Below are 24,716 nucleotides of genomic sequence, written 5' to 3' on the forward strand. Positions count from 1 at the left end.
CTGGCCATCGTTCAAGGGCTCCAGGTTACCACAGGTCAGCAGCTCTCTCTCCTTCTCCTCGGTCACTCCTCACAGCAGCCGGGAGATCAGTTCGTGTGTCAATAGCTGGCCCACCCTTTAGCCAAGTATGAGACATTTATCGTAGGCGTTTAGATAGTGGTCTGTGATTCCTGAGGCATCCTACTTCTAGCATCTGCCCTGAATAAAGCTATCTATGAGTCTGCAGAAGCTCGTTCTCCAACTGCCTTTGGACCCACCCATGGTTAGAAAGTTATGGAAGGAAACGTCCCACCAAAATCAATCTCTCTACAGCTGAGAGTGCTTTTCCAAGAACAGCCTCATATAAGGTTTTACCAGTCAATTGTTAAATGTTCGGCGCATAGCTTTGTGTATCTCCAACAAGCAACATGGGCCTGGTTGGAGTTGCTGCAGGCTGGCTTTGCTGGGAACATCCAGGTGCAAATGGGTTTTTTAAGGTAATGGACAAAATATTCAAGATTGGCATTCTGATATGCAAGGTTAGATATTATATTTACAATTATTATTATTATTATTATTATAGAAGTACACCCAGTTTATTGTTTGCAGAGCAAAGCGTACACTAGACACAGAAAAGAATTCATTCTACAGCATCACTAGAGGATATTCCAGAACAATCCATGGTTATTTAGGCAGAGATTACATGCCTATGATCATTGGCACACACTCTAAAAATGATCACCTGCCCTACGTGTTTTTTCATATGAAAATACAGTTCTAGAATCTAGCACTGTATCATCTCTTGAAAAATGAAATATTATTTCTAGTTTCACAGAACTTCTTTTCTTCATCTGATCATTTACAATATTCCTTGCTACATGACTTGTAGAAATATAACATGTGTGCTAAGGCTCAGCAATCCTTTCTTGGTTGGAGGCCCGGAGGTGGGGGAGGGGGTGGCTTTGTGGGAAGGGGTGGACACGTGTGTGCACACGAGCACCCGTTGCTCGCGCAAGTGGGGCTGAGAGCCTATGTTGCTTGCGTGACTGAGAACCTGAGCACCTCACAAAAAAAGCTTGTTTCTTAAAATCCAAGTATTAACAAATTGGCATCTGAAGCATTTCAAAGAATGACAATATTGTGTGCCAGGCCTGTGAAAATGATTTATGAGGCATTGTGCAAAGCATCCTTCCGAATCCTCTACACCAGAGTTGTCAAACTAGCAGCCCATGGCTGCTGGATGCTTCACGCACAGGCCACGTACAGCCCAGCTCCGCAAAGGGGGAAAACGTCGAGAAACATCACGTGACAGCCACGCGACACTGCAAGTTTGACACCTGTGCTCTACACAAAGTGAAGTAGCTGCAGCTTCTTTGCTTTGCATGGCTACTTCAAGGCATTCCCAAAATCTACTTCCTATGCATATGTGTGTCCAGAGGCTACTCCTGCAGAGTAAAGCAGAAAAGTATTTTCTGGTGAATCCAAGATCTAGATGTCTGTGTGTGCCCAGGAATAAATCCAGAGAGGAGATCTCTTCGTGGATGCCTGACCCAGACCTACTATGCCAAAGGTTTCTCTCACAACAGTAGAAGAGTAAAGACAAAAATAAGGGATTTATTATTTTAAACAGCACTTTTAGTCCATTATCCAATCTATCATTAAACTGGAAGGGTGCAAGAGATTTTGATGACTAACATGCAACTTTGTTATCCAAAAATATTTGCAGAGTGAGCTATCAGCTTCTGACTTGTTTAGTCTTTCTCAAACGGTCAGCTTGAATCAGTGGCCATTATGGACAACCATTGCTGCCATATAAACCAAAGTTAAGCACAAAATTTTATGGACAGAAATCCTAAAACCCATTTCAGTCAGTACCTCAGCAATTGGTGCTGCCACTGTTGTTATTATAACCCACACTGTTCAAAACAGCACTGCAGTCTACTTCCTACAAGGGAGCAGTGCAGTACCCAAGGCCCTATCAGGGAACCTTAACAGAATACTTAACCGAGTATCTAGTGCAGGGGTATAAAACTGGCGGCCTGTGGGCCGGATGCATCATGCGCAGGCCACACCCACCTCAGCTCCATGAATTGGGAAAACATTACAAAATGTCATGTGATGACAATGTCATGCCGCGAGTTTGACACCCATGATCTAGTACAGCGATGGCGAACCTTTTTGGCTTGCGTGCCACAAGTGGGGGGAGCGCAGGGGGGTCGTGTGCGGGTGTGACGCACCCATAATGCAACGTGTGACCCCCCCAGTGCGCATGCTTGTACAACGCACGACCCCCCCCATTTTTACATGCTTTTTTTGCCCTCCCCAGGCTCCAGAGGCTTTATAGGAGCCTGGGGAGGGTGAAAAGAGCCTCCCTGCCCCCCGGAGCCCCTCCGGAGGCTTCAGGGACCTTTCGGAGGCTTCCCTGAAGCCTTCAGAACGCTTAAAACGACCCTCCGAGCAAACCGGAAGTGACTTCCGGTTTGCTCAGAGGGTCGTTTTAAGCGCTCCGAAGGTGTCAGGGAAGCCTCCAGACGGTCCCTGAAGCCTTCGGAACGCTTAAAACGATCCTCCGAGCAACCCGGAAGTCACTTCCGGTTTGCTCGGAGGGTGGTTTTAAGCGCTCCGAAGGCGTCAGGGAAGCCTCCGGATGATCCCTGAAGCCTTCGGAACGCTTAAAATGACCCTCCGAGCAACGGAGGGTGGTTTTAAGTGTTCCGAAGGCTTCAGGGAAGCCTCCGGATGGTCCCTGAAGCCTCCGGGGGGGCGGGGGAGGCTCTTTTCGTCCTCCCCAGGCTCCTATAAAGCCTCTGGAGCCTGGGGAAGGAGAAAAATAGCTTTTAAAAAGGTGAACTCAGGGCAGCGCCTCATGTGCCCTGACAAATGGCTCTGCGTGGTTTGCCATCACTGTTCTAGTACTTCAAGCTTTCTTTTAATCAAAGAGATTAGGGACCCTCTTCTAAGGCAGCCTCTTGCAAACAGAACAGGGCTTAAAGAAACAGGATGCCTACATTGGAACCTATTAATCAAGCATCTTCTCCCATCTTACATAAAAAGATAAAGATTATTAATTGAGTAGTTCCTTCCTCCAAATATTCTCAGAGGGTAGCCAACAAGAAAGCATGACTCCATTCTACTTATTGCAAGCAAAGTATGGACTAACGTGCTACTGAGTAAGAGAAAAAAGAAGTTAGTATGAAGCCAAATCTAAAATACCAGTTCTTAAGTTGTCAGGTTAGAAAAGCAAAGGCAGAGCGGGGTTACTGTTTCTTTAAGTGATTACCAGATGCCTCCAAGTGGCTGGAAAAACCAGTTTGTACGCTTGGGTTTGAAGAACAAAGGGCAAACTTCCCAGCAGTACTCCAGATATTTCTGGAGAAATCTTTTTTAAAACGTCTGTCCAGAAATCTTCCATTCCTTTCAAGAGTTCTCAGATTGTGTGGCTCGGCTAAATTGTGTTCAGAGGAGTTGGCTAAAGGAAGCTAAGGTGCAATGTGGCAGCTTCTTAAGTTTATCTTCGTATGAAACAGAAAGGTCCAGTTCCTTTTGCAGTCTCTCTTCTTAATTACAGAATGATGCAAAGCAGGAGTACTTCAATCAGAAAAATAAGTTGTTAAAACAAATACCTAGGCCAGGTCTCTAACCAATGCTTTTAGTTGGCCTTACAAGCAAATGAAATAAAGCAAAGTATATTTGCAAACCTGATTAATTTCCACAACATGGAAATATATAGCCCATTTTGGGACAGGCTTTTCATGTAATAGCATTTTTATTTTTAGAGGATTAACAGAGCTGGATAGACAACTTCAAAGCAACAAATAGTTAGTTTACTATATAATGGACATCAGTAGTGTAATCACAGTATGGAAGCCCTCGTCATGCTTACGGAATAACCATTAGAATAACAACCTACAGTGTAATTTAATATAAAGGGAGAGCTAAGTAAGCACCACAACTTTTGCCAATCATTTTCAGCAGCCATATTTCATATCATCATCCCAACCAATTACTTAGTTGAAGATCCCATCTGGGTGATCCCACTAAATGATCCCATCTGGATGAGTCCTTCCCAAGAAATTGGCAACTGCCCTTGCAATCATAAAGGAAAGATTGATGTAACATGGCCTCATCTATGCAATAAAAGTAAGGTAAAAGAGCTAGATTTTGAAAGTATCATAAAAATAGAGGAAAATGTATTACCCATTTTCATATGATCGTTTAACTCAGTGTTTCTCAAACTTGGCGACTTTAAGTCCTGTGGACTTCAACTCCCAGAATTCCCCAGCCAGCTATGCTGGCTGGGGGATTCTGGGAGTTGAAGTCCACAGGACTTAAAGTCGCCAAGTTTGAGAAACACTGGTTTAACTCATAGCTGCTTATCTATCACCAAATTAAGGACAAAATAAGCTTGCATTATCAGAGAAAAAAAACATTGTTATGCTTAAGGAAGCTCAGACCTTGACTTAAACTAGCTCAATTAAGCAAGCTTTGACAAAAACAATGTTGTGCTTAAAGCAACAGGCAGTTACCTCCCTAGCCCTGATTCATTTGGCAAGATTATTAACTTGGTGTTGCTAACAGAACAATCATTCCCATGGAAATATTTCTTTGAGGTCACAAGTATAGGATTATGACATCACAAAAGGAACACTGGTAGAACAGATAAGTGGGAAGGAGCAATGCAATGATTGTTTATACTTTATAGGGTGCAGTTCTGATGCAGCCTTCAAGAGAAAGAAAAAACAAATACTAGTACAAAGGGAAATTAGTTCATTTAAAAACTTCTCCAATAAGTAAATTTAGGATATGGAAGTATATCGATTTTTTATATTCAAATCAAATCAAAATGGGGAAGCTTCATTTTCCCCTTTTTCTTTTTTTAGGTTTTCAAATTTTTATGGGTTAAATATAAAGATCTAACCGACGACAATAAAAGATCTAGGCAAAATACTGTACTTTTTTTTTCCAACACCAGCTTTTAAAGAAAAATGAATGTAGGGATTTTTAGATCCTGAGCTCTCTGTTTTATAGTATAAAATATATGTTTGGCTGTCCTTCAAGTTACAAATGTCTCGTGTTAATGTCTTATGTGTTATATTTTATACTATCATGTCACAAGAGTAATTGATAAAATATTATCATTCCCCCACTGCTGAAGCCGAACCACTTTGAAATTAGTGTTGGTTCTAAAGAGGTGCAGGACCCAACATGAATGAAGTCCTACCCCTGTGAGGCATAATATTTTGAGACATGGGAGTTTGTGATTTCCTGCATAATATGTATGCATTAAAAAGGAAACACAACCACGTAAGGTTTTTTTTATAGTGTTTTGAATAGGTTTAAGATTTGCATGATATTGGAGCAAACAAACACAGCCTTTTTATCTCAAGGCCTGGCCACAATCAATGAGTTAGCCTTTAAAGGTACACTGGATGCCCTACTGAACTATAGACTTCCCCTGCCAGAATTCCTTTCGTTAGCCTGGAGAATTCTGCTTTAAGATTTTTTGAAAACACTTGGTTGTTTTAACCTAAAGACACATTTAATAGATCAATAAAAAAAATTCAATATGGAAGAGGCTATCCCCCTTAGAAAAATTGCAACCCCATTCCTTACTGAGTTTAAAATGGTAATTCAAATCAGTGCTCCATAGTTAGAAGCAAGAAAAATACAGATGTGGCAACAAAGAAAATTCAAATACAAATGGGTAGTGAGCAGACCTTGGAAAGAATGTGGTGTTTTGTTTGTGACCTGCATTAGAGGCTAGATATACCACCTTTCACACCCAAAGGCAGGTATGTGGGATCCTCAAGCAGACAAAAATCAATCTTCCCTTGACAGGAATGAACTTCCCAAACCAGTTCATCAAGTCAGGCAGAAAGAAGAGTGGGAGGGAGAAAAGAGGTGAGGCATAAGGGAGTGGGAGGGATATATAGTTTAAAGGAACTACAAAGGAAATATGAGTCATGGATCCAGGGAAGAAGAGTTCAGCACTCTGTTTATTCCCTTCAATATGACTACCCCCACCAGCCATAAGCGCTTCACAATATGGCTTCTGGAAGGCCATTGTCCTCACTACAACTCCCACTGACTAGGGAGATAAAATATATTAGGGGCCCAGTAATCCAGAAAGCAGCCAATTAAAGGGCCAGAAGCAAAATCCACTTTCTGTTTTCGAGGTCTGCCCATTAGAAGTACATGCTTTAAACTTCAGAATGTTTATAAAAGGCGAATCCCTGCTATCTCATTACACAATGGTGAACTTTTATGATGTTCTAACACAGACTCATAGTAAAAGGATGGTTATTGTGGCAGATTAAGGTGGCACTGAAGCTAATACCACAGATAAAACTATCAAACTCAGGGATAATTGTACAATATCTGACAAATACATTTTCTGCAAAAGTTATCCTTCTGCAGCCTGCAAGTTTCATTGCGTGACAAAGACAAAGACAGTCCTTGGCTTATGACTTTTCATTTAATGACAGTTCAGAATCACAACAGCCATGGAACGTATGCTTTAAGGCCTATAAAGCACTTCTGACCATTGCAAAATCGCACGATTGCAATCTTGGCGCTTGGCAACCTGTTTTACTTATGACTGATTGGTAGCCAAGCACCCTGTGATCATGCGATTTCCATTAACAAATTTCTCTGTTGCTTCCCTAGAAACTCAGTGCCACAAAGCTGTGATTCCCTCCATCCCAGACAGATTTTGAGAGCAAAAGGGCTGCCTGCTGAGTGGAAGGGAACTCCTTTGACAGGTTACAGAAACCGAGATCAGATCCCCAAAATCAGGGGTTCTGTTTGCCTACATCAGGGATGTCCAAACTTGGGAACTTTAAGACTTGTGGACTTCAACTCCCAGAATTCCCCAGCCAGCCATATTGCCATGGCTGGCTGGGGAATTCTGGGAGTTGAAGTCCACAAGTCTTAAAGTTCCCAAGTTTGGACACCCCTGGCCTACATGTCAGTATCATTCAATGACCACAATTCCAGCACTCCTAATTGCAGTAGTTAAGCAGACTTTTAGGTTGTTAAGCGGATGGCGCAAAAGAGCTGCCTGCAGAGTTCAGATCCCTTCCATATGTTAGAGGGGAACTCCTCTGAAGATCTGTTTGCTCCATCCACTTAACAACCTAAAAGACTGCTTAACTGCCACATTTGGGAGTGCTGGGATTGTGGTCATTGAATGATACTGTCATGTGGGCAACTTACTTAATGACCACTTCACTCAGCGACTGAGATTCTGTTCCCAATTTGTAAGTCGAGAAGTATACCTAATTTTCTATTTTTTTAAATTTTACTATACAGATCCACCTTAGTATGTATTGGATTATTAAACTACAATGCTTGGCTATCCTATTTAATTAAATCAGTGTACTTCCTGGATAAATATAGCCCCTTCTTTTTTTTTCTTTCTAAACTTTAACCACTGTGTACTTGTTTCAGATTAAATTTAGAAAAATGCAAATCTTTGCTTAGCCATCAAGCTCCTCAGAAAATAGTTTCTCTTGGAGATGAGAGGCTAGAGTGACTATTGCTGCTTATGCTTGTTCTACATTTTTAACCTCTTGAGTATAATTTATTACTTATCACTGTATTTTGTCACTGTACTTTTTAATCTACACGTTAGCTCTTGGAATTGCATTCCACAAAGAAGCGTTTTGGAGCAGCATGTAAGCTTCTGAAAATAAATACAGAAACCCACTATTCAACTATAATGGTTGTGAGTATTGAAGGAGGGGGTGGAGCAGGATACCTCCTTGAATTTTTTGAAGGAAGGTGGAAGATAAGTATGCTTAAGTGAATAGTAAATAAAATCTATCAAGCTATTGACCTTGGGTCTTGTCTGAAATCCAGCTTTTATTACGTAAGTAATAAAACCAAATCTCACTCACCATACATTTTTCCTTCATCTGAGAGGATAATCTTCCGCCGACCACAGGGCGGGTATATTGCCAGTGCCTCCTGGAAGCTCTGTTCAATGTCTGGACTCCACACTCCTTCGGCATCATTGTCCAGACTTTTGTCCATTCCCTCTTGTCCATCTTCTCGCCCCTCCCCAGGGCTGCCGCTGGTGTTCCAGCTGTTGGACGCTATTGTGATGGCTGCTCTGGGCTCTGACCCTGAGCCCCAAAAGGCAATTCGTCAGCCTAAAACAAGCAAAGAAGGTTGATTAATGAACTGCCATTGAACATAGATGGAATCTTAACCTCCAGATTGAAGTTAAAAACAAATTTTGAATCACATAAACATCAATATGGTGAAGACCCAAATTTAAACAGTTGTTTCATAGTAAGTATTTTTAAACATACACATTAAGCACTTTTACAGCTGATGTCCTAACTTTATAAATTTGTTTATAAATAATTGTAGCAATGTTTCAATGCTTTACATACCCCTTGTCCTCTTTAACACTTATCCAAAGAAAGCAAAAGGTATTTTCTCATATATATTGAATATTTAAATAGCTCTGGCTCAAAAACTTATTTAAGCAATAGAACTTCAAACAAAAGTGTGCCAGAAATTTAATCCCTCACATATATACCATTGTTCTACTTCCACATAACATGTAGCAAACACAGAGAATATGATCTTTAAGAAATTATGATTTAATTATTTTCTAATTATCTTGGTTGTACTTTAATTTACATTAAGAAACAAATATTCAAACACTGAATTCAATAACCAGAGTTTGTCTAAATCCATTCCATCATGATAAACTATACTGTGACTATTGGAAAAAGACTTTGAACATTTTTTTAACAGTGGTGTGGCTTGGAAAGATTTTAATCAGCACATATATTTTTGTTTAAGAAAAGCATTGTGTTATAAAATTAATTGATAACATAATGAATTAAGACAAATCAAACAATCTAATCAAGGGTCTAATGTTTCATCAAGTTGAAAATCAAAACTACCATTTTTGTGTGTTGTAATAATCTGTAATTCACAGATTGTAATAAAAATAATACTATATTAACAGTTTTTAGTGCCTTCATTTTATTTTGATTTTTAATCTGTGTAATTTTAATTAGGCAGTGGAAGTATTTCACTGAAACTATACTGCCTAAAGCATGTAAATGTTTAAAATAGTGTAAGTAAAACTTTTAGTTTGAACATAACATTACAAAAATAAAATTAAGTCTGCATATTAAAGAATACACCTTTCTTAGAACTGAATCAGAAGCATCTATTAAATACTGTCAAAACACTAAATCTTATGTGGTCGGAAGGATATTTTCTTATACTTCCTTTAATGTAATCCTCTCAACCCTGAAATGTCTCTTTAAAATGATGGAGCCTTCTTGAATGTGATTGAGTTGGAAAGAGGGAATTGGTCAAAAATTCATAGCTTTATTACAAAGGTATCTTAATTTAACTTTGGTCAATTTCCTCCTTCAGACAATTCAGATGAGTCTCAGACAAATGTTTTTCAGAAGATACAGAAAGGAATGAAGAGATAAAAGTGCAGAAGGGAGAATGATAAAAGCTAGGCAGGAAAGCCGATATTGAAAGCTGTAAAATTACTCTATATTGTTATGTATGTTCCGTGTTTTGTTTTGTTTTATTGTGGCTTTTTTCCCCTTGTTGTGTCTTTTTTACTGTTTTTAAATATTAAAACATTCAATAAAAGTTATTTTTTTAAAAAAAGAAGAGATAAAAGTGATTCTTGCAGTGGTTCTTAAGAATCTTTTATATGTTATACAAAAAAACATTGAAGAAAGAAAAAAGCCTTCTGAATTTAAAAATTATAAACAGCAATGTCATCTATTGCAGACTTCCTAACAGGAAGAATTAGAGCAATGGGATTTTCTACCTTACAGTTCTATATTTATTCCATGTCTATTATTTGATGCACATTTTTCAAATATTCAGCACTGGTAATGGTTAGTTAAATCCAAACATTTACCTTCATATTTCTTTTTTCAGAGAAACACTATCTTGTTCAATGGTAGGCTGATAAATTTTACTTACAGCCTGGTATAATGCCTGGTGTAATGCATGTTTTATTTAGAAGTAAATCCTACTTTGTCCAATTGATAAATTCTTTGTGTGCTACTGAAGAGGTTGATGTGCTTTTGAGAATATAAAAGGAAAGCAGAGACCCCACCTTGTTTCTATACTGATAAAAACTACCCAAAACTGCATGGTTAAAAATATTGAATTCCACTCCTTAATTTTATATAGAGTAGTTTTTGTGGCAGACCAGGCTGTCTTGTTATAGTTTTAATGTTTAGAAGGAATACCTAAGTTTCTCAGTGATTTGAAATAATCTGTTGAGACAATGGTTGGACATGATTCAGAGAGACAACTGGGTATACATTGGTCCTTATGTTGAAAGTCCTAAGAAATCACAGGATTTTTTCCCCTGGTTTTAAGAAATAATTTTCAGAAAGATTCTGCAAAGATCTAGACCCCTGTTTGCAATTCAGTGATATCTGTAAGCCTGGAAATTGTGCCGGTTTCTTGCAAAAACACATTACTTCAAAGGCAGCTGGGTGTTTTGCAATAACTTGTTTGGGGGCTGCAGCACCACCACTAGCTGGGGTGATGAGAGCAGAGAGGTGTCTTCTCTGGCAGGAGGCTTCCGGGAGAGAACACAACTAAGGTGTCCAATGCAGATATCTCCTTTTAAAGAAACTGTAGAGACAACGGGCTGGCTTAACGTTTCATGTTCCTTTTTTTTTTTAAAGGAACCTCTTCTCTGCTTCTCTATGATGTCACCTAATCTCCCTCTTGCTTCCCCCTCCCCTTTCACCCACCCCACCCCACCCCTTCTTTGGAAACAGCCTAGCCAAATAAGGAGATCAGAACCACAGCAACTAGCCAAAGAGAAGGGGAGGGATGAAGGGGAGATTGCAGCCCACACAAGGCTCCAACACACTCTCTGTCTCTTTCCTACGCTTGTTCCCTCTCTCGGACACATACACACCATGCAACATGTCACACAACTGTACAAAATAATCAGGGATCCTCAGACTCTCAGAGAACATTCTGACAGCATAGGGTGCAACAAGAATTTCAAGAGCCGGATGTAAAAAGTATGCAGTCCTGAACAACTTTCGAAGAGCCTATGAAGGAAGGGTGGGTCTGATTCTAATAATCTTGGATAAAAGTTATAATAGCAAAGTTTTTTTTCCCCTGAAAATCAGCCTGTGTCTCTTTTGCCCTCCCCGCTCAAATATACAAAAAATATTGATAAGATTAAACACGTCCAGAGACAGGCAACAAAAATAGTACAAGGTCTGAGGGACAAAACCAGAGGTGGATTCCTACTTGTTTGGACCAGTTCGGTCGAGTAGGTAGTAACTCGGCTGGCCACGCCCTTGAACTGGTTCTATCGGTGGAGCCATAGGCACCACCAACTTGTTTTTTTGCTTCTGCGCATACACGCATAGCGCGCATCAAGTGAACCTGAGCAGTAACAGAAGCCAGAAGCCACCCCTGGAGAAAACATATCTGAAGAGACTGTAGGAACCGAATATGTACAGCCTGGGAAGGAACAACATGACTGAAACCTGGTGTATATATATACATGAAACATATAAATAAGATTCTAGAAGGCAATATTTGCAAGCAAAGTAAGCAAAGATTAAGAACACAGGAGTATAACCTTAAACTGTTAAGAGTGAAATTTAAAAGTAACGTTAGAAAGTATTATTTCACAGAAAGAGTAGTGGAAGCTTGGAACTAATTGCCAGTAGAGGTAGTGGGTCAATCATCAGTAACTGAGTTTGAACATGCTTGGGATAAACACGTGTTCATCATCTCACAAAAAATTAAAAAATAATCCAAATAAAAATAAATAAATACATTTTTTTTAAAAAAAAAGCTCAACGGATAGACTCAATGGACCGCTAAGTCTTTTTCTGCTGCCCGTTTTCTATGTTTCAAGATAGTTTCCACCTTATTTTCCTTCTCTTTCTCCCATACAGATGGACAGATCTTAGATAAGGAGCACAACAAGAAACCTCTATTGCTACCCAGGGGAGAAACCACCCAAAAGCTCCATGTTTGGATCCTTTCAAAGGAATACATTCTTTTCTCTCTCTGTTGCCCATTTGCTTGCTGTCTCTGAGCTCAATTCTTACTAGATCCCAGAGGAAGAAGGCAAGTTAGGGAAGGGCACTGGTAGTGACAGCTGCACTCCTGCCAGGCTCTTGCAACTGCCACTTTACTCAGCTGTTCAGAAAAGGAAGAGAGACAGAGGGGATAAGCAATCGATGAAGCAGCAACAGGATCAGGGAATTTCAGTAAAGGGCCTTGAGCAGATGCCAGCAACTCCAGCTGGCAGTATTGACTCTGCTGAGAAATCTTCTAACAGGAGCATTAAAATAGTAAGGAATTTTTCTCAAACTGTGATCACTTCATGCAGTTCCCCACCTGAGATTCATCATTCACTGAGGGAGGACATTGGAACATCTTGTTCTTGCCCCGGAATCAAGAGTGTACCATGAAAAAAAAATTGATGTTACTTATTTTCACAAAAGACCATCTTCCCTGCCTTGCTTCAGTTTTCCAGAAATTTAGGAATGCCAATGCCAGTCAGGAAAAACATCAATCATGAAGAGCTAGCTATGGAAGCAATCAAATGTGAAAAGATGTTTTGCAAATTTTAGAACGTCTTTTCACATTTTAGAAATTTTAGAAGTCTGTTCATGTTTCAAATCTTTTTTATCATCAACAGATTTGAAATGGCAATTGTTATCGTAAGATCTTTTTCTTTCTGTCACAAAGACATAGAATAATGCATTTTTTAGAGTATACAGTAAGACGCACCTTTTTCCCTCCAAAAAGAGGGTGAAAATCTGGATGCGTCTTATACACCGAATACAGCATTTTTTGCCTTTTGAAAACCTGCCCCTTCCCCAAAATGGCTGTGCATATCTTGTAGGAGGCTTTCAGAGAGCTCCTGGGGGCTGGGGAGGGCAGAAATGAGCAAGAAATGGGCCGTTTTTTGCTCAATTTTGCCCCCCCAGGAGCACTCTATAAGCTTCCTAATGCCCTTTTTTTGACAAAAACCGAGCCCGTTTTTGCAAACACTGTACAAACCTCCTAAGGCAGGGGTGTCCAAACTTGGGAACTTTAAGACTTGTGGACTTCAACTCCCAGAATTCCCCAGCCAGCATTGCTGGCTGGGGAATTCTGGGAGTTGAAGTCCACAAGTCTTAAAGTTCCCAAGTTTGGACACCCCTGTCCTAAGGGCTATTCATGTCGTTTTTCTGAAGGAAAAAAAAAGCCAGTTTTTGCGAAAAACTGGGCGTTTTGGGGAGGTTTGCAGAGTGAGAAAATTTTTATTTTAAATTTGCCTCTTCAAAACCTTGGTGCATCTTATACTCCGGTGCGTCTTATACTTCGAAAAATACGGCAAGTCACCTTCACTCAGCTTGGGTTTCTGTGATTCTCAGAATTCCCAATCAACAAGGCCCTAGCCCTCCCAAAAGAAACTTCTGAGAGTTATTATGGTCCAATATATCCAACGCCACTATGCGGAGAAGACTGATAAAGATCAGTGAAATCTATGACCCACATGGTAAGTGAAATTTGGAATCAATTCTACAAAAACAGCAAAAACATTTATTTCCCATAGAAATGATCTTCTAGTTGAATGAAGTCCTGTTCAAGGGTGCTTTTTCAAAAGGCAACTGGATTTTGTTTGGAAAAATGAAGTCCAGTTGCCTTTTAAAAAAGCACCTTTGGGACAACCATCGCCCCACATGAGTGAGAATCTCCATAGATGTTTATTCAAGGGGGCATTGATGTTATGGATATTGTTGAAATCAAGAGGAATTGGGAGGAGAGAGACCTTGAATCTTTACTTGCATGCTTAGATATATATATATTTTTATGATAATGAAAGGACCTTTCTTTGTAAACTCCAAGAATTGTGGCAGCATGGAAGGTTGGTAGAAACTGGACTCAGAAGATCTCAGAATTTAACTACTTCCAACAATTCATGTGAGAGCTCATCCTTGGAATATTTTGTATTGTCCCTCTTGAGATCAAAGAGAGCAGAAAAATATTTCTAAGCACTATCGCTGATAATTAGCAAGATAAACTTAATCCAAAATTTTATATCCAATTGCTAGGAAATGACTCCTAAGAACCATTTAGTTAGATGAGAGCTAAACCTGGCCTTAATATGTAGATTATGAGTGCTGAGGAAGGATTTTTAATTTGCAATTCTGAACCCAGAACAAGGCATAGCTACACAAATTAACACTAAAAAATAATAATACAGATATATTACTAAATATTTTGATGCTTTGCTAAATCAAACTACAATTCAGCTTTACAACTTCATTTTAACGTATGCTGATTAGTGTACATTCAAAGTGACAATAAAGTATTCTATTCTATTCTCTATTCAATGTATCTTGCGAACAAACTATTTGTAATAAATATATTCAGTTAAGCAACATGCATTGCCACTAAACTTACTCCTATCTGCCAACTCAAATCCCATGACATAATTTTATTTTGGAATATATATATTAAATATATATTCATAGTCTCCTATTTCACAACAGTTACCAAAATGATAAACACTGAAACACAAAAGTAATAGCAAAACAAAGCCCAGTTTCTTTTCTTTTTTTTTAAACCAATGCTGAACTGAAATGCTTCCTGCCCATCCAGATCTAGGCAGAAAACTGTATTTGAAATGTGCTGTCCCCTTACTGATCCTTATCCTCTATTGCAGTGTTTTTCAAAAACTGGCTAAGGAACTCTGGGAGCTGAAGTCCACATGTTTTAAAATTGCCAAGTTTGAAAAATACTGCACAATTGCATATGCAACCAATCACTGTAATAACCTGGCTTCTCTCCACCATAATAGGTAACAAGACTTAACAAAGTTGAGGCTGCCCTTGGAGAGTGTCAAAATAAGGGGGAAAATACTACTTTAATGCCAGTGTAGCCAAAGACAGTTTAAGGCTTTCTCATTCACGGGTTAGGAGAACAATATGAGGGAATATTGCAGAGCTAAAAAAATAGACAATTATGCCATGTCCATATATATATACGGATCTCTTTATGTAGGTTATTCCACATGAACAAATAGTATACCCAGCTTTTCTCTGGATAATTAATGGAATCAAAGAAAGCAAATAAGCTACAGTCAGCTAACACTGAGCGACACCGTGGTATGAGGCCAAGTATGTGTGTGGAATGAGTTTTGAATAAATGTTATTAATATAAAGCAGTCTTGTTACCCTTGAATTGTTTGTACTTTACAAAACTATATCCTACTTCAATGACACCTATTAGGAAAAGGCTTCTAATGCTGAACACTCAATAAATAGACAGGTTAACCAAACCTTCAAAGCAATTCCAATTAGGTTCCTAATAGCTTTCCAACAGTTCCTAGCACAAAAGATTAGTCTAAGTAGCATCATATTATCATTAAGATATAATGTACTAATACTAAATATAATGTACATATACTAAAAGGTAAATGTAAAAGTTCCCCTTGCACATATGTGTTAGTTGTTCCCGACTCTAGGGGGCAGTGCTCATCTCCATTTCAAAGCCGAAGAGTAAGCGCTATCCGAAGACGTCTCGGTGGTCATGTGACCAGCATGACTAAATGCCCAAGGCGTAGGAAACGCTGCTACCTTCCCTAAGGTGGTCCCTATTTTTCTACTTGCATTTTTACATGCTTTCGAACTGCTAGGTTGGCAGAAGTTGGGACAAGTAACGGGAGCTCACGCGGCACTAGGGATTCAAACCGCTGACCTTTTTGATCGACAAGCTCAGCGTCTTAGCCACTGAGCCACCACGTCCCTTATGCATATACTACATATCCTTTATCTTTCCATGAGTTTAAAAAAATCAGGACCTCAATCTTCAAACTTCTAGAGAAGGGAAGATCTTAAAGCTAAACCAAAAGCGCAAGCTTCCTTTTAATGAGAGATGCCACCAAATAAACCATCATTGTTGCAAAGTATGCGCTCTGAATAGTGAGCAATGGTTGCGCTCTTCTTATATTTAAGGAGTACGTGTAGAAAAATCACAGAGCAGTTTGGAACTTGTTGCAATTTCTGTACAATAGTCTTTCCCAATGTTAGAACCTTTCAGATGTGCAGGATTCAAATTTCCCCTAATTATGCTAGCTATGGATGATTGGATTTGTAGCACAACATAGAGTATCTGTCGGGCAATAATGTTGGTCCAAAATTTCTGGTTTTTGCAGGGAGAGTGCGAGCAAGCAGGCAAATCAGGAATTTGACTAAAAGTCTAATAGAGATTAACCCACAGCTACTCCACCCTACTTTTACAAAGCAACAACAGAAACCAAGATGGAAGCTAATAATGCTGGGCGGGTTTTGTTTCAACAGTAGAATGCTGACTATTTTTAAATCAATACAGAGCAAAACTACAGCCGCCCCTGAGGAATTTTTCAACATTTCACTTAGCTTCAATATTCTGACATGCTAAACTTTATTCCACTGGGAATTGCAGCCCAGGGAATCTGACCATTTAATACAATATTCATATTCCATTATCTTATGTATATCTAATTAATTTGTATGTGCAGTAAAATGTACATCCCACAAATTTCAGAGATTTCCAAACTATTAATAAAAAATATACAGAAAGATGTCAGGTTAAGAATGCACCAATTTAAGGACGATCCGACCTATTGCAGCAAAATTCGAGTTAAATACATAATGGCTCAAATACACAAAGGTGATTGTTCATTATATAATGCTAGTTATACAGTAATACTGTTCCAATTTACATAGGTAAAGGTTCCCCTCGCACATATGTGCTAGTCGTTCCCGACTCTAGGGGACAGTGCTCATCTTCGTTTCAAAGCCAAAGAGCCAGTGCTGTCTGAAGAAGTCTTTGAGGTCATGTGGCTGGCATGACTAAATGCCGAAGACACATGGAATGCTGTTACCTTCCCACCAAAGGTGGTCCCTATTTTTCTACTTGCATTTTTACGTGCTTTCAAACTGCTAGGTTGGCAGAAGCTGGATGGGAGCTCACTGTTACGCGAACCACCGAATTATTGACCTTTCTCATCGACAAACTTAGCATTTTAGCCACTGAGTCACCGTATTCTACCCAATTTACATACAAATTCAATTTAAGGACAGATCTTGGGTTCAGAACGTGTTCTTAAATGGTGGACTAAATGTAACTTGTGCTGGGGAAAAGGTAGATAAGAAGATGCAACTGTAAACTGATTAAGGTGAGTTTTTGTTGCATAAAACAGTGCTTTTCAAACTTGTCAACTTTTAATATGTGTGAATTTAAACTCCCATATAATGCTGCTGGGAATTCTGGAAGATGAAGTCCACACATCTTAGAGTTCCAGGTTTGAAAAAACACTGCAGTAGAGTGGTGTCAAACTTGCGTCGTCACATGATGTATCGGGACTTTTTCCCCCTTTGCTAAACCGGGCAATGGCATGGCCAGCACATGATGCATCCGGCCAATGGGCCGGGAGTTTGACAGCCCTACTGTCAAACAAAAATTACATAAATGGAGATTATAGTCCTAAATTTCTCTTAATGAAGGTCTCTCTGAATCAAATATTTATTTGGTTTGAATCTCTTAATTCAATTAAGTACAACCCTCTTCCATAACCTTGCAACAGGGTCTTGTACCCAGCTGTCTCTTCCAAGCTTCACAAAACTTCACAGGTTTTCTGCTCATTCTCATTCTGCCTTTGCTTCTTGTTCCACTTTCATCATTGTTACATGTCATGTGCTGGCCACAGCATCTCTCTCTTAATATGCCATCCTTTAGACCAGGGTGTCAAACACATGTCATTACAATGGCGTCATGTGGCGTATCAGGACTCCTCCCCCTTTGCTAAGCCAAGCCTGTGCGTGGCCAGCACATGACGCATCCGGTCCATGGGCTGGGAATTTAACAGCCCTGCTTTAGACCTTAATAAAGAGATTGGTTAATAGGATGAACTTTGCCTGTTGTATTTCAGTGAGCTAACTATGTAGGAAGCTGGAGGAATGTTCCTCCCCACCCAACAAACTCTTTTCATTTAAGTTAAGGCATCATGAAACTCTATCCGCCAGTCGGTCCACTTTCCAAAAACAACCTATTTCCAAGGATGAAAGCCCCAAATATACAAAGCAGTGCCATTATCAGCTCAGATTTACATCTAGACAAAAAATAAATTAAGAGATTTTTTCCCCCTCCTATCTTCCAAATTATGTTATTGTATTCCTGCAGTGTATAAACCAGTTAATAACAGCTGTAAACTGTTCAGACTTGAAAGCATACCACTAAGATTTTTTCTGAGTATCTTAAAACAAGAATGCCAATGACAGCCACTTCAATGTAAGTTTTTTCATGAAGCTGACTGGTCTTTGAGAGTCATACTAGAATGTTCCAAAAAGTAACGAAGATTAGGAAAACAAGAAAATGTGACTTGAACTTTAGATAATACCCATATATTTAATAATATTCTTATTTTGTCACTTAAGTTAGAGGTCAGAGGCATATTTTGATATATCTATCTGACCAACTACCCATAGGACTCTGGGAAGGGCAAGCTGTCCTCATGCTATACACTACTGGCATAGACAGGAAAACCAATATAAAGGGAATATTCTCTTAGTCTTTAATATTGTGATATAGATTTTTTTTTTTGGAGTTTCTCATTTGGTACCTGGAATAGCAAAAGTTGTAATATTTTGGAAATTTAAGTAATACACTTGTCAGATAGCTGCAAGGAAACCTCTTTCACTAGAACTATGTTCATATGTGTGAAGACGTGTCATTTATCTCGGTTCTTTTTATTTTGCTTTGCACCCACTGATGCAGAACAAAAAATCAAGGAAATGCTACATCATCTGACATCAGCACTCAATGTTGCATCACTGTCTGCATCACTTCTGCATACCAGAAAGGTTTGTTTACTTATGGCTTGTTTTAAGAGAAATATCTTCTTGTGGTTATTCTTTCCGACCATGTTCTGAAGTATTTTCCATATACACAAAAAGATGCATCTTCTCATCTTGCACACCCCATGGATTACATGTGTTACACGATCTGATTACTTGACCAGAAAGGGCTGCTTAATTTCATATTCCACAATGTTCTACATCAGTGTTGAAAAATGGTGCCCAGTATGTGTTCAAAGACCTTTCTTAGTTATGTTTCAATATCGAATCCCAACTTTCATTAAAACTGTACAGACACCGCAGATTTGTTCTTGATTGAACACTTTTCTTGTTAAACATGAAAACCAATTCTGTGAAATAAAGTCAGTGCTTTGTAACATGCCACTGAGCAGAATTAGTTGAGAAAGGAAGGAAGTAGCATTTTTAATGTCCATATAGACTTATCTTCCAGTTTAGTACTGTCTGCATTAGAATGTTAAACCCATTTTGGACTAAGCAATGAACTCCTGATTAGGGGATAAAAAAGGAGATGTGGGTGCAGTGGTGGGTTCCTGCCGGATCGCACCGGATCGCGCGCTCCCTTTCGGCGCTGAACCCGGAAGTACGTTCTTGCCCCGCCCCTGGCGATGGGACGACGCTTGCCTGCGCTCCACCAGCTCGGCTGGGACCGCAGACGTTTCCTCAGCGGAGCGGAGCGCCTGAAAGGGACGCAGGCTCAGCCTGCCAGGCTGCCACCGCTCCACTGAAGACATTGCTGAGCAGAGAAACGTCTGCGGTCCCAGCCGAGCTGGTGGAGCGCAGGCAAGCGTCGTCCCGTCGCCAGGGGCGGGGCAAGAACGTACTTCCGGGTTTAGCGCCGAAAGGGAGCGCGCGATCCGGTGCGATCCGGCAGGAACCCACCACTGTGTGGGTGGCAATTCATGAAGAACATTTGAAGAAGTATCAGCAGCAGATTCTCTATATCTGGTCTGAATTGATGTGCTTTTCAGGACTATAAAAAGAAATCTTTTCTAATTCTATCTAGAACTTCCAAGGACGGAACCTGGGAATGTGTTGAATGGAAAATATGTATGTGATCATGTACATGTATGTATTAAGTATGGTTTTCATTTGCCTGAGAGACTCATATATGAACTGAGAGTTATCAATCAAGTTAGTTCATGTTTCATAAAGCTGCTGGCAGCTTTATTCAACTTCAGTTACTCAGGAGGTAGAATTCCTTGATCTTTCAACTTGTAACCTATGTAGACAAAGGCTTAGAACTACACAAGATGGAATCTAAATCACTAGAATGTGAATTGAAAGTCATATAATTCAGAGTGAGTAAAACTATCACTAAGTCTACAATCATTTCTGAAGAAGTCGTTTCATAAGGCCTTAGACCATTCCAAAACGAAAGAAAAAATAATATCAAAAGGCCTTATGTCCTTCATAGGTTACAACAAGGAAAAGCTGTAAGACTAAAAGCATCTGAATCACATGATCACCAGGGGAATTTGACATATAAAGCAGCTTTCTTCAACAAATTATCCTTCAGACCTTTTAAAAAAAAATAATTGTAGGGAATTGTAGGGTTATTACTACAATTCCTAAAACTGTAGCTTCTTTTGTAGAATCAAGCGGCAAACAATAAGATATCGAGCAGGTATTGGCAAGGACGTGACATTTTCTCTACAGTACTCTTTGGTGGTGGTCCAGACTTTTGCAATTCAGATCTGTTAAGCCTGTTAGCATCATAATCATGAGCCTCTGCCCATTATTTTAAAAAGATCTTTATTCTCATACTGTTAATTCTCAAATGCTCCACCCACAAATATGCATACACAAACCTCCTTCAAGGAAAAAGACACAGGGGGAAAACATTTCTAGAATCACATTCTTGTGATTTTACTCATCCCAGACTTGCCAAGTCTCGTGATTTTACTCATCCCAAGACCCAAAGTCTTGGTTTTGCAGCATCTAACCAATAACTAAGTGGAGCATAACTGTTCTGAGATATATATTTTTTGTTTTGTTCGATTGCATCCAATTCTCAGAGTTTGCCTGGACCAATCCCTGCACTTTTCTTGGCAAGGTTTTTCAGAAGTAGTTTGCCATTGCCTCTTTCCTAGGGCTGAGAAAAATTGACTAGGCCAAGGCCACTCAGCTGGCTTTGTGCCCAAAGCAGAGCTAGAATGCATGGTTTCGTGATTTCTAGATTGGTACTTTAACCACTACACCAAACTGCCTCTCACTGAAAATAAGAGAAACAAATAAATCTTGCCAAGGCTTTAGAAGATGACACAATCACTTATTAGTGGATTCCATTTTTAAATCTTCAGCATAAAGGAAAAAGAGTATTAACTAACAGGATGAAAACCATCAAGAATGAAAAACTAGCAACATTTTTCAATATGGTTTCAATAATTTAGCAGATGGTAGAGATTTATAATAAGCTTGAGGAAAGCAACAGGGGAAAGTAGTAGAAGATTGGTCTATGACTTAGGGGATAAACTAAAAAGAATATATCAAAGACACCATTTTTTTCTATACATGTGAAAAATCAGTTTTAGTTCTAATGCCCTCAAACTCGCAAGAGAAATTCGATTCTTGACTTGGCTCAAACCTGATTGCTGTATCATTGAAAGGAGACCGCTTCTTTAGGGGTGTTACATCACAGATTATTTGGTAGTGAAATGGAGTACTCCAAACCAGAGTTAAGTAGCATGAACAAGCATTCCTTTTAATAAGTCATCCAACATGCATTCTGAAATATTTCTCTTTTTCAAAAAATTGTGTACAATTTTGCATGGCAAGACTGAAGTAAAAGGAGGGGAGTGAAACATTCTGTGTTTTATTACCACATAAGATATTTGTCCAGAAGTCTGTCAAAAATACATATACATGTTGAGCTAGCCTGTTTTCTAATTTTGAATCCAACTTTGAAATGAAAAGGCAATTTGAAGTTGTGTCTCAAAACAGTATTCTTATGTTACCTGTAATATAGTTTGCTAATTTCACTCTAAAATATGTTTATTACTTCTTGTGAAGATGCCCATTATGATTTCATCAGGATTTTTAAGCTTGAACATATGTGCTAAAATGTACATCCACATTCTTCGTAGCTTTCTTATTGTGTGCATACTGACTGATTTTGTTGAACACCATGGGAGAGTTAGAGAATATTATCTATCCATTCAGACAAATATTATCTCCCAAAATGGCTCAATTTAATTTAAACAATACATACAGTACTGCTATCAAGCACGGAAACCATCCAACAAAAAGACTATATGTATGTATGTATGTATGTATGTATGTATGTATGTATGTATGTGTATTTGTGTTACAACCCCTGGCATGCCTAAATATGGTACAAATACAACACACACACACACACATATATATGTATATGTATATGTGTTTGTGTTACAACCCCTGGTATGCCCAAATATGGGAGGGAGCTCACTCCTCCCTCTTTCTGTCCTTTGGCTCATCACAGAAAACCATCAAGGCAGAAACCCATATTTTTATTTTTAATGTTGCCTTTTTATATTTGTGTTGTATTTGTGCTGATAAATAAATAAAGGGAGACTAGTATGGATCCATTTCAAGCTATTTAACTCTCATCAGCTAGCCATACCCTTACAGGTTCAAATCCCAGTAAGGGTATGGCTAGCTGATGAGAGAATTATTCTCTTGTTGAGGTATTCTGTTTTGGAGATTAACCTGGCTCCTTCAAAGTTGATTTCATGTCCTGTAGCTTTAAGGTGCTGGAAAAGGGAGGAAGTTTTTTTCTTTTTTTCTTACTGCGTTCTTGTGTTCTGTGATGTGTGCATTTACCCTCCTGTTTGTTTGTCCTATATATATTGCCGGGCAGATTTTGCATGGCATTTTGTAGACTCCTTGGTTTTCCAGCTGGATTTTGTCTTTGGGGTTTCTTAAGATGTTGGCTATTTTTTGGTCAGTGGTGAAGGCTGTCCTCCAAAACAGAACACCTCAACAAGAGAATAATTATGGAAGCCATCAAAATAGAGAAACACCCCCACAATATGAATAAACGTGATACCTCCCGCCTACCAAACATCTGGAAACCAGCCCTAGCCAACAAACGAACACCACCCACCACCCAAGCCGTTACAATACAAAACAACAAGGCACATACAGCCAGCACCAATCAGCACCAATCTACCAATCATGATACAACCACACAACCAATCACTCCACTTACTGAAACAAAGCCAGCACCCCATCCCCTCAGTACAAATACAACACAAATATAAAAAGGCAACATTAAAAATAAAAATATGGTTTTCTGCCTGCATGGTCTTCTGTGATGAGCCGAAGGACAGAAAGAGGGAGTAGTGACCTTCCTCCCATATTTAGGCATACCAGGGGTTGTAACACAAATACATATACATAGAAATATATATAAATACACACACACACACACACACACACACACACACACAACCAGGAAAATAGATATGTATTTGTGTTACAACCCCTTGCTCAGCTGATAAGGAGGAGAGCCTGTGGCTTAGTGGCTAATGTGTCTGCCTAATATGTAATACAGCCCAGGTTCAAATCCCAGTAAGGGTATGGCTAGCTGATGAGAGCTAAATAGCTTGAAATAGATCTATACTAGTCTCCCTTTATTTATTTATTAGCACAAATACAACACACACACACATACACACACATATATTTGAGGAGAGGAGAAAAATAGAGACATCAGTTCTTCAAAGACAGATTGATGATTGAGCTAGAAGCAGATTTTCTACCTAATTATGGCCAGGATTATTTTTCCATTATGATTTTATTGGTTTATCATCTGTTCCTTTTATCGATGGATGGAGCCAAAGTCATATTTCCTTCTCCTTTAAGAGTCTTCATGTGGCCAGCATGATTAAACACCAAAGGCACACTTAACGCTGTTACCTTCCCACCAAAGTGATCCTATTTTTTCTACTTGCATTTTTACATGCTTTCGAACTGCTAGTTTGGCAGAAGCTGGGACAAGTAACAGGAGCTCACTCCGTTACACGGTGCTAGGGATTCGAACCACCGAACTGCCGACCTTTCTGATTGACAAGCTCAGCGTCTTAGCCACTGAGCCAACACGTCCCATTTAGTTTAACTAGTACAACTTGATAAAGATCAATGTGCAGTATAGATATGATGCTTGCAAAATAACTACTGAAAGACATTTTTAATCTGAATTCAGATGACTTTAAGGGATACTCTGTTGTTTACTGTTTGATACTGGAAGTAAATTAACAACAGGTGCTACCTTATCAGCCCCTTCACAAGAAGACAAGTCACAGAAGAGTCAATATAGGATTGCTGGAACACTATTGTTATAAGGCATAACAACAGAATCTGGAAAGGCTGCCAGAATTTCCTTCTGTCATTTCTTAAACCAAACAGAAACAAGCCAGTGTTATCCTGAGTTTCTTTCTCATTCCCTTTTCCTTTCGAGGACTAAATTAATATTTGCTTAATCCTCCTTGCAATCCTTCAAAGTTTTCTCAGTACTCCTCTATATTCCTTTCTGACAAACCACCCCTTAATCTTCGTAAATTGATAATGCAAACAGTTTAATCTGGATCTTCTTCCAACTCAAATTTTCTCTACCAAATTTATATTTGTTAGAGAAAAAATGACAAAGAAAAAAAGCAAAGAGATGACAGAAATAACCAGCAGTCATCCAACTGAGAGTGGAATTTGAGTCAATGAATGGCAGTGGTAATTCTTTCTTCAGTGCCTCAGTGGAGGATCTACCAGACTGGATCAATTCTTGCGAGCCCTACAGAGGGGCACTGGTCTTTCTCTTCCATCTCTTATCCCTGAAGCCTTTATCTGAAAAAGGATAAA

General features: G+C 39.2%; 1 protein-coding gene across 3 annotated transcripts in view; it reads right to left on the bottom strand.

Annotated features, from left to right (window-relative positions):
• The window catches only part of TEAD3 (TEA domain transcription factor 3), a 108,980-nt gene that overhangs the window by 33,808 nt on the left and 50,456 nt on the right, over positions 1 to 24,716 (bottom strand). For all 3 annotated transcript variants that reach the window (XM_081946935.1, XM_081946937.1, XM_081946936.1), the window contains exon 2: positions 7,878 to 8,132. In XM_081946935.1, coding sequence (XP_081803061.1) covers positions 7,878 to 8,013 — 136 coding nt within the window. In that variant the 5' untranslated portion in view covers positions 8,014 to 8,132. The remainder of the gene's footprint in view (positions 1 to 7,877; positions 8,133 to 24,716) is intronic.

Source organism: Natrix helvetica (assembly GCF_964273705.1).
Source record: "Natrix helvetica genome assembly, chromosome: 3".
Classification (NCBI taxonomy): domain Eukaryota; kingdom Metazoa; phylum Chordata; class Lepidosauria; order Squamata; family Natricidae; genus Natrix; species Natrix helvetica.